Source organism: Lygodium microphyllum, chromosome 1 (genome assembly GCF_053477565.2).
Source record: "Lygodium microphyllum isolate KBCC chromosome 1, Lygodium_microphyllum_v1.1.10, whole genome shotgun sequence".
In the NCBI taxonomy this organism is placed as follows: domain Eukaryota; kingdom Viridiplantae; phylum Streptophyta; class Polypodiopsida; order Schizaeales; family Lygodiaceae; genus Lygodium; species Lygodium microphyllum.
This window is the reverse complement of record NC_141135.1, coordinates 41391836-41407283: the sequence shown is the minus strand read 5'-3', so window position 1 is coordinate 41407283 and position 15448 is coordinate 41391836. Positions and strand designations below refer to the sequence as shown.

Below are 15448 nucleotides of genomic sequence, written 5' to 3'. Positions count from 1 at the left end.
TTAGTCTCTGCCAGCTTATGCATTTGAGGCTCTATGTATTTCACAGTTTGAGTTGTTTATGGCATTGGTGCCTTTTCTATCACATGGCTTGGTGTGGTTAAGTTTGGGTGTGGCATTGGAGTAGTGTCCTTGGCCATCTTGCCTTTAGGTATCCAAATCCAGGTGTTACCCTTGTAGTAGCATTGTGTTTGCAATAAGGTCCTGGGAACTCATTGGGGGTGATCGTTCGTTGATGCCTGTAGTTTCTTCTAGGCATCCTAGGTTTCGAGGGAAGGTTCCTAGCCTTGCGAGTTTGTGGTTCGGTGCTTCTAGGCGGCGGTAGTGGATTTTTTGGCACCCATTTGAACTAGTGTTCAAGGGTTTTAGCTTTTTGGTTTGCTTTTTGCTACTAGTGCTGAGGTTTGGCAGGTGGTGAGGAATCACAAGCCCTCTCCTTAGGCCCGATGGTGGGTTTCTCTATCGGTGGCTTTGTGGACTGTGATGGAGTCGCATAGCCCTTGGCTGAAAGCTGTAACTATCCAAACATTGCCAATGGCAAGGTGAATGCGCTGTGAGTAATAGTTGACATTGTAGTGTGCTTGTTTCTTGAATGTGCATCCTAGCAATGATTCCTTACCAATGGTTTTAATGTTAGGCATCACATAGATCACCGGTAAGCTTTTAGTCTCGATAGAGATCGTTATTTTGCACTTCCCTAGCAGTGAGTAGGACTATTCTCCAAATGGATTGAGTTTAGTATTGGTAGGGTGCAGTTGTGGTTGACCAATGAGGGTCCAATGATTGTGCGTAAGGATGTTATAGTCAGCTCCCTCTTCAATGAATGTGTCAAAGATGTGTGTCTTCTAGGTAGTCATTAATAAGTGTAGATAGGTAGGTGCCACCACTTCCTCATTTTCATCTTCATTTTTCGTGATGGTGGCCACTCGTACCTTGGCAGGGTTGGATTATCTATGAGAGATCCTTGCCATTATGTAGATTAGCACTAGGGGCGTGTCACTAGGCTTACCAATTGCATTAGCACCTTGCTCGTACTTCTCACTATTGGAGAATGGCAGATCGATTGTGGCTAGCACATGCATCCAATCTCACTCATCCTCAAGACAGCTCTAGGTTGACTGGTGTGGTTTTACATGGATCCATTTCTACATTCACTGTCTCTGTTCGACTGCCTAAGAAGATTATACCGTTACCCCAGTCTTCTATGATCCATACATTGTGCATCCAGGGCCAGCCTAACAGGATGTCATAGTCCACTCCCTTCATGACTATAAAGTCAATAGAGAATTGGATTCCTGCGATCTTCAATGGGTGGTCAGTTCTTGGTTCCAGGATCTAGGAAGGTGTTAGCCACATCTACTTCCTTTACAAGCTCCAGGGCCTTATTGGTCTTGGTCGTTGTTGAAGGAGCTATCCTTAGTCCACGTCTTCTTGTCAAGATGCTTTTGAATTTTTTTTGACAGCTGGGAGATAGCATCAGTAACTGTCAAAATGTTAAGTTTGGTTTAAAGGTGTCTAGGTCTTTGACCAGGTCATATTCTTTGATAGGATCCACGGGCTTCTCCAACCTGCTAAGGACCCCTAACAAGGCCACTGTGCAAGATGAGGCTATAGAAGATGCAAGACTAACTGAAATGGAAGCAATCATGCAATGATGAAAATAGATCTCTCCAGAGGTATATTTGGATGACTTCTGTGTCTATAGTTTAAACTAAACACTTCTACACAAGATGCAAAACATCTAAAGTGTCTTCTCTTTGTTGTCCAAGCTTTTATTAATGCTGTACCAATACCTTGCATTGCCTAATTCACTCTTACAACATCATTTTCAGCCACAAGAAAGTCATCTTCTTCCTCCTTATCCATCATCCCATCATCATTCTCATAGCGTGCTCTAGATAACATGTTTGCCACTGGGTTATCTCTTCCTACAATATGCTGAAATTCAAGGTTCAAAGATTTGATGTATGCAATCCACCAGAGCATAGCAATGTCTGGAGTAGCACAACTAGTAATCATATCCAATACTAGCAAACAATCGGTTTCAATGACTACATGAGCACCCATAAAATACTCCTTACCACATTTAAGGGTTGTCACAATTTCCCATAATTCTCTTTTAACCTGTGGATATCTTCTGTGTCGTTCAGTCAATACTTTAGTACCAAAGCATATTGCATATCTTTGCCCTTCCTCATAATCTTGCCCAATTGCTCATCCAATCCTGATTGGGCTTGTATTAATAGTAATAATGATAGGCTTTCCACGTGAATAGTCAGCCTTTCTAAATGTAGGAGCAGATTTTAAGAGTTGCTTCAATTTCTTCATTGCTTTCTAATGCTTCCTTTCCCAATGATATCTTCGACCTTTCCTCAGAAGTTGATATAGAGCATTGGCTACATGTGCAATGTGAGGAATCCATATCAAATAGAACACACATGCTTCCAAAAATCTATGCACCTCTGAAACATTCGTGCATACATCTTGCATTTTATCAATCCCATCTATTTTTGTTGGTGATGGTCTTCGCCCATAGGGCCCACACATATGCCCAACAATCAAAACCTCTTCAACTCCAAAGACAGACTTTTGTCCAGAAAGAGTTAAATGCACCTCTTTTAGACGCGTCAAAATCCTCTCACAATCCACAATATGGTCTGTAGCAAACTGTTTGCATCCATGAGCATCCATCTCTTCATTTTTTTCATCCACTGCACACCCTTTGATTGGAACATCATCCAAGAATGGCATTGTCAATTGTGGTATAAATTCCATGAATATTATTCATAGCATTTGTCATGTGTACCACTGAGTTTGTTGCACCCTGTGGGAGAGTACACATCTGCATTAACCCCAAGGAAGTCTTCATGGTTGTGATATCCCTACTTTCAATTGCAAGCTGAAACTGATCATACCCCGAATAAAGATCACCCAAAGAATAGATCGCTCTGCCTACAAAAGTCTCTGCAAATTCATCAACCACAAGACCTGCACCCACATTTCTTATGGTCACTTTATTGACCGGTTGCATGTCTTGAATAAATCTCAATGCCCCATTCTTTTTGGGCACAGTAAACCAACGATTTGAGTACGAGACTGAAGAAGGATCCAAGATCTTCATGGGAATCTTTTCATTTAGCAAATCCATTAGCTTTGGCAAATAAGCTTTAGGCACTGGAATAGGCCTCAAGTTCCATAGGAGAGACAACATTTGGATCCACACAACCTATTTCAATTGGCTGAAATGAAAATGCCTTTCCATGCCTAGCCAACATCTACATTAAACAATCTCTCTTAGCAGGCAAAAGAAACCCTTATGCACCAACTTTCAATTCTTGTAATGTTTCAAATGTAAACTGATAACCTATATCTTTAGGATCACCTCTCCTAAGGTGAATTCCACCCGATTGTTTAAGATCCGTTCTTTAAGAACCTTCTTAAGATTTGTGGTTGTCTCAATGTCAGATTGTAACTTATATCTTGGTTGCTTGCCCTTCTTTTTGTCCTCTTGTTTGCTATCCTGTTTTTGCTCTTGATTGACCTCTTCCATAACATGCTCGAGAGGTGGCTGATTTGTAGCTTTAGAGGCTGATCCACACTTTTTGTCATTCTTTTAGATGTCCATGCATTATCTTCATCTCTTTTTCATTTTTCTTCCACAAGTACATCCGTGTTTTGTACCTTTGCTAAATATGCATACACTAAATATGCATATACCGATGATTCCCAACCAGTTATGCCACAAATGTCTTGCTCTGCATGAGACATTTCATTACCAGTGACCTTTCTCCTTTCAGTTGCATGTAAAGCATGTGTCCATATTTCAACCTTTGGACCAACCATCACTTGGTGATGCATTCCATCCAACTATAGACCAAAAGTAGAAGCATGTACTGCCGCATAAGCATTTCGAACAGCCAAGTCTTCCAACAACTTCTGCATACCTCCCTTTCCAAAATTCAAAGCAAGAGGCAATCATGTTTCTTGTGCATGGATCTTGCCATCTTTCCAAAAGATGAGCTGTCGTGCCAAGGCCTCCTGATAGGCAGCACAATCTTTTCTCTCATGCTGCAAATTATCACACCACATACATCCTTTTCCTCACTTAGGGGCTGCTGCCCGTCCCCTTTCCTCTTGTCCTTTTTCATCCAATTGTGCAACCTTCAATTGAAGATCCCACATCTCTTTGACCAATTCATCTAAGACATCTTCCCTAAGAGAGGGAACAATAGCAGGTATAGCCATAGGGTTAGCCACAAAAGTAGGTGGCTTACTGGATACATCAATTTTCTTGCCCGTAATAGTGGGCAAGCATGCAATCTTTCTCTTCTTCTATGCTTCTTCACAAGTGTAGTAACAGCTTCCTTGACATGTCTCCACTCTATTTTAAGACCTATCTGTGTAGTCTGATCCTCCAACAAATCATCAAGCTTCTCTTGAAGCTTAGGATCAACTACCTATAGAAACAATTCAATTTTCTGACTTGCAAGAGCTTGCTGTTTTGCAAGATCCAACTGCTCAAATCGACTTTCAAATTCTCTTAACAATTTTGTAGCCACAAGACCCTTATTGGGTTGTAAAACCCACTCCTGAAAAGTTTTGTGCATAATCAAACTAGTATATTCAATGTAAAATTCTTCCATGAGTGTCTTTGTGAAAGCTACCCAGTCAGCATCCTGCAAGTATAATTCAGTAATCTATGCTTTCAGTTCATGTACAGTAACACGTACAAAATACTGGCTCCATGTGAGTTGAGCCACTCCAAAGAATTCCTACTAATGACTCAGATCACATTTACTCTCTAGATCAATAAAGAAGTCAAATGATGATGCATTTCATGCTTTTTCACATTGTGTCCACATAGTGGCATGACATTGTGCTCCCTCTCTTTCTTTTTTGGCGGTGTGCTCATACCTAGCGAGCCACTTTTCCATGGATGCATGATGTAATATGCAAAAACGATTGACTTTCTCCTCCATGGCAGTATCTATTTTTTTTCTACCTATTTCCAACCACTACATCTCCGATCAATCTATCATCATCCTTCAGTGACACTATAGCATACTATTGTCTGAATCCAATGTTGGTAGCCACTTTGAAAATATGCACTAATATCTCCAACACTAGCCAACCTTTGGCCATGCTACCTCTTATGGTTGAGCTCATTGTTACACAAAGCCCTTCAAGGCTTTTATGAAGTACTCTAAGAAGAACACCCATTGCATATGGACGGGTCCCGCAATCTCCACTTCATCTATAAGATGTACCAAGAGGTGAGTTTGTATCATGAGCATGCTCGTGGGCAGATACTTCTCAAAGAGATAGGCCGTCTCCATCACTCCTCACCTTCCAGATTCAATTAGAAGATGTCTTGATTCCCTTCTATGAGACATTGTACTAAATTTAACAATCTATAAATCATCGACGAGCGTATTTTTGGAGCGAGGCATTCCATGATCACGATTGGTAGTACGAGAGATGTCAACAATTTGAAGCATTGCGAATATGGAATAGACACTAAATAGTAAAATACTGAGGTTACTTGCTATCAAGGTCAGGACAAACTTGGCATATGTTATGCCAATCATGGGATTTCAGCCCTAACATAGCTTGTTATCTTTAGAAAAAGTAAACCTGATGGAATGCATCATACCCATCGGGTTATGAATAGACCGGATAATTTGCTTTACTATGCGCTCGTCTTTAGTGGATAGGACCCAAGGAGCGTGAGGTAGCTGCAAGAAACCATTAGAGTTCTTGATTATGGCCAAAGCACCTCCATCTTGCCTACCTCCTTTAAATCCATTCATGTCCCTACAGTGTCTCTCTTTCCTATGATATGGTCGCCCATATTCTTGAAATGTACATGGAATTCAAACAATGGTTAGTTTGTAAGTAGGTCCAATACGACAACTTGTAGAAAATTGAGAACCATCGCATTCCACTTGGATGTAATTCCTTGTGGACCATTTTCAACTCATATCAGCTTTGGGTATTCATTCGTGTTGGAGGTCATCCAAGAAAACCTTTCCTTAGTTCATGAACCTCCGGCAAGAAAGTGACATGTCCTTGATATACCACCTTCTTCATGATTCGTGACCTTCGGGAGTCTACTAACTGTGGCCCACATAATGGATATGTATGATAACCTGAGGTAACCAGACCTGTCACAATATCCCTATCTAGTCAACACAAACTTAAACGAGCCATGTTAGATATCAACAACAAGAATGAAAGTCCACTTACTTGAGCACTCCTCGAATCCTGGAAAGTCATGCATGGTCCACATGAGAATGGCTCATATATTAGCAGATTTCCGACCATCATGCTTGCTCATGTCTTCCACAGCAACCCCCTTCTCTCACAAAATCTTGAGCTCATCAACTAATGGACAAATGTAGAAATCTATGTTCTTGACTTTGTAGCACCTATAGGAGAACGAGCAAGCTAAGTATCATGTATCCTTTCTTTGTGGATAGCCATGATGGAATGTTGTAGTTAATAAGGACTACATGCCACACATTGTAAGAAGTTGAGCGAAGATCGAATGGATTCACGCCATCCATAGCAAGACCAAGCCAAAGATTCATTGGCTCTTATGCAAATCCTAGAAAGGTGGAGTCAATGTGGCTCCATGAGCATCAATTTTCTTATATTTGTTCGACTCCATCTGTGGATCTATTCTATGCATGCCACATTATCAAGCTTGCGATGCTTGATGTACAAAATATGTGATGTATACATGGTATAAGTGGAAAGTGCCTGAGAACTTTCTGAGGGACAATTTGCCCTTGCAAGTCCTATTGATACCTATGAGCACCACACTTAGGACATGTCTCCATAGTCTCAAAGTCTCCTCGAAATAGCACACAATCGTTGGCACATGCATGTATGCTATTGTAGCCAAGCTTTTGTAACACCAATCATGCATCATTATGTGACTCAAGGCATCATGTTTCTAGGTGATAATATGTGATATTTTAATAACTTGAAAAAAAAACAAAGAACCCTTGAAGAACGTAAAAAATATTTTTTATAATGGAGTCAAAATCAACGGAGTGTAGAATGTACCTGAACAACTTAGTCACACTTGCATTGCTCCACCCATACTTTGCTTGCACACTTAGAAGCACAAGCAGGATCTTTAAGCGAGATACTCGACATCCATCATACAATGGTATGGACACTTCCTCTCTCAGTGGATCAGATGACTCGGCATCCATGGGTAGTAATGCATCCATCATTGCCTCCATCTCAAGCTCCACGATTAGAAAAAGGTCTGAAAGACCCACTATCTTCTTTAGTATCGAGGGTGTAGTCTACGGCGTGCCCTCCAATTTGTGTCTTCGCTCAGGCACTCCATCCATCACACACCCACAAACTCTTCTGATGGTCGTAATAGGTGCATTCCTTGGGATGAAGTGTTACCTCTCTGTACATAATTTTAGGGCACATCTAATTTTTTTAATGTGATATTCAGTTACTTTGCAAATGTAAAGCATGATTGATATACACTTTTCTTATCGTTCGCTCAAAGTTTAAGATCGCCTAGTCAATGATCTCTAATTGAAACTCATTGAAGTGTCATGCGTGGTCTATGGACAAGCGATGCTTTCATCTGATTACTAGTTTGCATTGAGTGCAAGGACATGGGACACGCTGATTAAGATACACCTTGTGATATTAGATATCATGACTATTATCATTTTCCATTTGGTCTATGTTACAGCAAATAATATATTTTTGTTTCTCTCATTGATGATCTTCCTCCATTTTAATCTCTGCTTATCTTTCTCACTTATTATTCTTATATTTCTCAATATTTTTTTCTCTCTCCCCTATTTATTCCTCTCCCTACCCCCCTTCTCTCCCCCTTTCCCTTTCTTTGTTTGCCTCCTTTCATCTCTTTGTTTCTCTCCCCCCTCTCATTGTTTCTCTCTTTCTACTATCTCTCTATTTCTCTCCATTCCTTTCTCTCTTTCTCTTTATTTCTCTCCCTACCTCTCTTTCTCTCTCCCTTTCCCTTTCTTTGTTTGCCTCCCTTCATCTCTTTGTTTCTCTCCCCCTCTCTCTCTCTACTTCTCTCCATTCCTTTTCTCTCCCCTTCTCTTTATCTTTATCTATCCCCCTCACTATTTCTCTTTCCATTCCTCTTTCTCTCCCTCTTTCCCTTTCTTTGTTTGCTTCCCTCCATCTCTCTTTGTCCATTCCTTTTGTCTCCCCATCTCTCTATTTTTATCTATCCCTCTCTCTCTCTATTACTCTTTCACCCCTTTTTTTCTCTCTCTTTCCCTTTCTTTATTTGCCTCCCTTTATCTTTCTTTGTTTCTCTCTCTCTCTCTCTCATTGTTTCTCTCTCTCCCCCTCTCACTTCTTCTCTCTCTTCCTTTCCCTCCCCTTTTCTCTTTATTTCTCTCTCTTTTCCTCCCCTCTCTTACTCAACACATCTCATTATAATCATAATCAAAGATAGAAAATAAAAAACTTAAAAAAACAAGGACATTGAACAACCCTCTCTCCCCACCTCTCTTTGTATTTCTACTCCCTCTCCCCCTTTATATTTCTATCATTCCATTCTCTCTAATTCTCTCATTGTTTCCCTATTTCTATCTCCCTTTCTCTTGCTCTCTATTTGTTGGTCTCTCTATCTCTCTTTTTCTCCTCCCTCACACACACACACACACACACACACACACTCTCTCTCTCTCTCTCTCTCTCTCTCTCTCTCTCTCCCCTATTGTTTCTCTTACTCATTCTCCTCTCTCCCTTTCTTCATATCTTGTTTTTCTCTTCCTATCTCTCTTTGTTACCTTCCCCCCTTTCTCTCTCTTTCTCTCTTCCTCTCCCTCTCTCCTTTCCTCTCTTTCTTCTTATCTTTCAATACATTTTATTACAAAGAAAAACAAAAAAAAGAAAAGAGGAAAACACAAAAATAAAGCAAGAAGAGGCAGTGTAACTACCTCAAAGACTCAAATATGAATTCTTTTCTACCTTCTCTTCGTGGCGTCCCCTCTTTCTCCCTTGCACACTTCTCCTTGTTCTTTGCGTACAATGGTGGTGGTGGCGATGGTGGTGAGGAGCTTGCTCTCTCTCTCTCTCTCTCTCAAATGTTTGTGTCAAATGCTGTGCTTGAGTTTTCGATGCTTTTTTTTTTCTTAAATCGGAGTTTCTATTAGCGTCACTTATGTAAATTAGTGATGCAGATAACGACATGGATAGCGAGCTCACTATTTTGCATCGCAAATTGCCATCTCGCTATCACCCCATTCCCTTGTAGTATTGATATTTGTCTAATTTTAAGAGAGTTTAGTTTTGTAAATTATTATCCAATGAATTTTTTAAGTTCTCATTGGACCTTGATTCCAATAGATTGTGTTGATAACAAATGTTTTTTCATCAATTCATCGAAAGGAATCCATGAAAATCTTAAGATATAAGTTAAATAATCAAATGCCTCCTTGATTATTTGAGCTTTTACCTCTTGTAAGTACTCTAAATTTTATTATTATTTGATATAGAGATGCAAAAAGATTGCTTGAAGTGCTACATAAATTACCTCACTATACCTTTTGATCTACTTATTAGTGAGGAGATGATAAACGTATTAGGGGGGCTTTGACCATAAAATTCTTGAGCATCTAGGAGAGCCTAGGGTGGTTCTCCCAGAAGGCCTTGATGCTAACTAAGGGTGGATTGGTGTGGTTTCTCGCCTTCAGGTAGAGTCTTATACATGGTCACTTGATTTGATGTAATAAATAAAATTACCAATTTGGAATGAATGTTTGCTTACTAAAAGGATGGTCTTTAATTATTTTTTGTTGTGACTAAGTTGCATGAATAAGCCTTGTTCCTTGCATGTAAATTAAGAAACATATTTTAATGTATCAAACTAAAGGTGGTAGATAATTAGACAACTAAGTAAACTTCCCACATAAGGTAGGTGGAAGGATGGATCTCTGATGGATTTGTCCTATGGTAGGGTAGTCTAAGTTAGCAAGAGGTTTTCCACGTAAGTGATAGATTAGGAAAATTTAAGAAGGGCTAAATGTTAACCATCGTAGGAAATTGTCTTAGATCTTGACCTTGTATCATTTTAGGGGGTTGGGGTGAGACTCTGCCTTGTGGGTAGAGGGGTTGATGCATTGGCTCCCCCTTCTTTCAATGCTTTAAGCAAGCATTTTGTGGAGCTTTGATGGATGATCTACCTTGTATGAAGATCCGGATGGATGCATAATAGACTATCTCATGAGGAGAAAATTGCACCATATTTCAAATGGCACCTTAAATTTACCTATGTGATTATCATGTGCTATGATACAAACCATAGATAATTTTGATAGCATTTGGTTTAATCCTTCTATTGTTTCTTCATGTGCAATGTGAATAAGAGGGTGCTTGTGAATTAAGTGAAACTCCTACCATGTGACAACTTTGCTTTACTCATATTATTGCTCACAACATAAGGATACTTACATATGATACAATGCAAACTACTAACTTCATATTTATCTTCTTGACTTTGGATAGTTCATAAAGGGTATCTAGGACTCAACCCTTGGATCTCTAGCACATAACCGTATGCTCTAACCAATGAGCCATGAACTCTTAAGATTGAGATTCAATGGGTGAGTGTGCTAACCAAAGCACATGGCATTTAGCAAATGTATCCAACTATGGTGGGGGCACACCCTCAATGCATAACCACCCTAAAGTGCCCATGGTCCTTGAATGCTAACTTCCATTGTTTTGTTTTGTCTTAGACCAGATGCACGAAAGCTTAGAAGGACGAGGAAAAGGAACTTCCTTGAATATGAAAATTGATAGTTTTGGGGGAGGTTAATGCTGAACCATGTGAGCTTTGAGAGGGCTGACGATGGGAGACTAGAATCTACAACACAAGAAAAGTTAGTGGTAGGTGTTTTTGGTGCACATGGTAGTAGGTACTACCATGTTTAAAGAGGGCCCAGCCCAACAATTCAACTACCAACACTATACATATCGTAGTGTAGTGGAGGCATCAAGCATGACCTTTCTAAGAAGTAGTAGTGGTTATATGAGGTTCGAAAGGTATAGTTCCTTGCCGGGGTCCAATAGGCTCCGCCATGGGAACATAACCTTTCGGAATATATTTCGAAATTTAGTGAAAATATAAATTGGCTTTGGCTTTGGGCAACGGCTCCTTCGATCGATTTCTTTTTTGAGAAAAGGGGCAAATTTGTAACCGAAATATAATGGGGGATGATTAAAAGGCGCTCGCTCTAAGGTCTCGACGAGCATTCATTTCTGTTCTGTTAACGTCCGGTTTGGTCGAAGGAAGGAAGGAGCAGGCATGGCTGCTGCGAGCATCGGCATGATGGACGGTGCTTACTTCGTCGGTCGCAACGAGATTTTGCACTGGATCAACACCACGCTTCAACTCAACCTCACCAAAGTGGAAGAGGTGATCTCTCTCTCTCTCTCTCTCTCGTTTTCGATCGATCTCAAAGATTAGGAGTCTGTTCTCAGTTCCATTTCATAGTCCATTCCCTCAGCTCCATCACTCACTCTCTCACGCACACACACACACACACACACACACACACTCTCTCTCTCTCTCTCTCTCTCTCTCTCTCTCTCTCTCTCGGATTTAACACCTCCATTTTGCATCACCTTTGATCACATTGTTGCCGTTTTCGTTCGATCTCTCGTTCTGGTCCATCAGTTCCATTTCATATCGATTCGTTAGCCGTTCTATTTGCCGAGTCACCCTATTCCATCCGTTCCATTTTATAACATTTCCATAAACCACACCATCAGTTCCGTTTAATTAAATCTCGATCGAATCCTTTGCTGTTATTACTACTCAGTTTTATGCTTCCTCAGACATGCAAAGGCGCTGTCCATTGCCAGTTGATGGACGCCGTTCATCCAGGCGCTGTGCCAATGCACAAGGTCAGTAAACGCTTTCCTAGTCTTGATATTGTCCTTTCTTTAAAGCAGTTCCATCTACGTAATTGCCTCTGTTGTTTTCAGGTGAATTTCGATTGTAAGACAGAGTACGAGATGATTCAAAACTATAAAGTGTTGCAGGATGTGTTCAACAAGCTTAAAATTGACAAGGTAAAAGGTTAGATTGATGCTAACCACACGTCAAGATGTAAATGGTACAGAGTATGCTGCCTGGAAGGCAAAACGGGCCTCATCGTGAGGTTATGCTGTAATGCAGCACATTGAAGTGAACAAACTCGTGAAAGGGAGGCCTCTAGACAATTTGGAATTCATGCAATGGATGAAGCGGTATTGTGATTCGATCAATGGGGGCTTTGTCAACAGCAGGTTGGTGATTTCTCCGTTACAGTGGATCCCCCTGTTCAATTAAGCGTATACTAATTCTCACATGAGCCTGTTAATTGCCGAGCCTTTGCTTTCATCGAGTCTTTTCTCCCTTATCTAATAGTTATTCCGTTTTACAGTTACAACCCTGTGGAAAGAAGAGAAGCTTGCAGAGGAGGTAAAGATGCAAACAAGAAGACGGCATTGATTTCGTCTAATGGAGGAGCACCATCTGTTCAAGCTACAGCAAGAACAAGTTCAACCTCAGTAACAGCAACACAAGCCAAGAATAACATGACAACAGCGCCAAGGCGCACCGAAGTGTTGGCAGGTACACCTTCTTCATTAACTGATGAGGAAATGCCTACAGACTCTCCATCTGACTTCGGGATTCTCGTTTACCATAGACAATGAAAAGCAAACGTTTCTCTTGTTGCACACAGGAACCAATAAGAATGTCAAAGTATTTCCTATTCCAAGTACAACAACTGCTTCCGCAAATCCTGCTGTCCCCATGGTGCCTGCATCTCAAGTTGATGCTCTTCACGAGCAGGTATTCCACATGCATGCCGGCTCATTAAATTGCATGAGTAATATGGATCCTGCATGTATATTACTGTAATGAACAATCTGAATGAGCAAATATACAGCATGTCTGGTATTCTTCATGACCTTCATTCATATGGATGACATGCTCATATTCTCTTTACTTCTTTCATACTTTTGTGCCATTGATGCAGGTGACAGAGCTCAAGCTCTCTGTTGTGCATGTCTGCTATTTTTCATGACCTTCGTTCATATGGATGACATGCTCATATTCTCTTTACTTCTTTCATACTTTTGTGCCATTGATGCAGGTGACAGAGCTCAAGCTCTCTGTTGACAGCCTGGAAAAAGAAAGGGATTTTTACTTTGCAAAGCTGAGGGACATCGAGATTCTCTGTCAGAGTCCCAACCTGGAGCACGTGCCGGTACCACTTACCCCTTGACTAAAGTCCTGCAGTGTTTATCTGGTAGTTCGGAATAGCCTTTGAAAACAGATTGTGCACTATTGCAGGTAGTCATGGCTATTCAGCGTATTCTGTATGCAGCTGATGATAGTCCAGCTGTCATGGATGAAGCTCAGGCCATCATATCTCAGGCCGCTGCTACTGCTCCTCCTGAAGAAGAAGAAGAAGATATCAATGTGCAGAAGAGAAAGGGAGCTCACAAAAGAAAGTCAATTAGTAGTCCCGAGTTTGATGATGCAGTTCCACCCATGGTATCTCCTAGGCACAGAAGGAACTCTTGTGGAACTTCCGAAGCTCTACCTATGGTGTCTCCTAGCCAGAGAAGGAGCTCTTGTGGTACTTCTGAAGTTGTGCTTGTAGACCTGCATAGAGGCTCCACAGTTGAAGCTCAGTAAGACAACGGGTGTGCACCCTCAGACCTATTGTCATTTGCATGAGAGAAGCAGCTTGTTTCTCAACGCGTAGAGTTCTGCGAAAGTGTTTCCTTTTCAGTAAAAAATTAACTCGATTCTAACTCGCTTAGTGGGTTTGTGGGCCCAAAACAAGCCTGAAATATATGTAGGCGGGACTACGTCACTAGTGTTATGCAAGTAAATGTAGTAGATGCCAATTATGACACGAAGTAGAGTTGTGTTGTCTCTTAAGTGACTCACTCTCTCTCCCCTCCCACACGCACCACTCCTTGCGAAAAACATTTTTTATAGGCAATACAAAACCCTTTAGATATATGAAAATGTAGTTTTTTCTCAATATTTATAACTCAAATTTATTACTTTAAAGTTTAAGGTATTTTATATTCAAGTTTGTAATTTAACTATCAACAACCTTGTACCAAATAATTTTGTATTCTAAAATTTTTAATTTGCAAAATAAAGCCACTCACAAAAATGAAGTGATTTTGTATTATAGTTGGGATTCTTAATGACAAACAAGAATCCAAGATAATAAAGAGAGAGTGAATGAATCATACAAGGTAGTTGTTTAGAGCCATATCAAGGGCATGCTAGAAGTTTGACTATTGTCTTATGACATTAGATGAGATAAACAACCTTGTACCAAGTAATTTGTATTCTAAAAATTTTAATTTGCAAGATAAAGCTACTCACAAAATGAAGTGATTTTGTATTATAGTTGGGATTCTTAATGACAAACAAGAATCCAAGATAATAGAGAGAGAGTGAATGAATCATACAAGGTAGTTGTTTAGAGCTATATCAAGGGCATGCTAGAAGTTTGACTATTGTCTTATGACATTAGATGAGTCATATAGTCCCCATGCAAATTTATTACTTAAGGTATTTTATATTCAAGTTCATAATTTAACTATAAATAAACAACCTTGTACCAAGTAATTTTGTATTCTAAAATTTTTAATTTGTAAGATAAAGCTACTCACAAAATGAAGTGATTTTGTATTATTGTTGGCATTCTCAATGACAAACAAGGATCCAAGATAATAGAGAGAGAGTGAATGAATCATACAAGGTAGTTGTTTAAAGCTTTATCAACAACTGTGTACCAAATAATTTTGTATTCTAAAAATTTTAATTTGCAAGATACAGCTACTCACAAAATGAAGTGATTTTGTATTGTAGTTGGCATTCTCAATGACAAACAAGGATCCAAGATAATAGAGAGAGAGTGAAGGAATCATACTAGAAGTTTGACTATTGTCTTTTGACATTGGATGAGTCATATAGTTCCCATGTGAATTTTCTTATACAAAGTAAGATATGCAAATGTCCTAAAATACCATGCTAGGAGTTATCTCCAAGCAAAAAAAATATCACTTGCACATAAAAAGAGAGGTTATGTGAGCTTCAAAACACATTTTTAAATATCTCATCTCAAACATGTATAAAGAGAATGGCAAGACTCAACTCCTTAAGTAGGAGATGAAGAAGCTAATTGGTGAGCAAGTCCGCACTTACAAAATATATAATTTGAAAGCTTAAATATAAGTAATAGTTACATAAGTATACTTTAAAATAATATGAATGTAAATTCAAAAAAATATAGAGCATTAAAAAACCTTATAAATTAAGGTTGATGAGCACCATAGATATGCCTTGATGTTTTGCAAATTTTCCATGCTTTAATTGCTATGGTAAAGTCCATTTTTGGTAGAG

General features: G+C 39.7%; 1 protein-coding gene across 1 annotated transcript; it reads left to right on the top strand.

Moving 5' to 3' along the window:
* The first annotated feature begins 11092 nt into the window (after positions 1-11092).
* On the top strand, positions 11093-13777 carry LOC148041032 (microtubule-associated protein RP/EB family member 1A-like). The gene is made up of 8 exons (XM_087675800.1): positions 11093-11437; positions 11860-11928; positions 12010-12096; positions 12203-12312; positions 12450-12640; positions 12753-12862; positions 13167-13280; positions 13367-13777. The coding sequence occupies exons 1-8, from the start codon at positions 11327-11329 to the stop codon at positions 13712-13714; spliced, it is 1140 nt and encodes a 379-aa protein (XP_087531926.1). The 5' UTR covers positions 11093-11326; the 3' UTR covers positions 13715-13777.
* The last annotated feature ends 1671 nt before the right edge of the window (positions 13778-15448 follow it).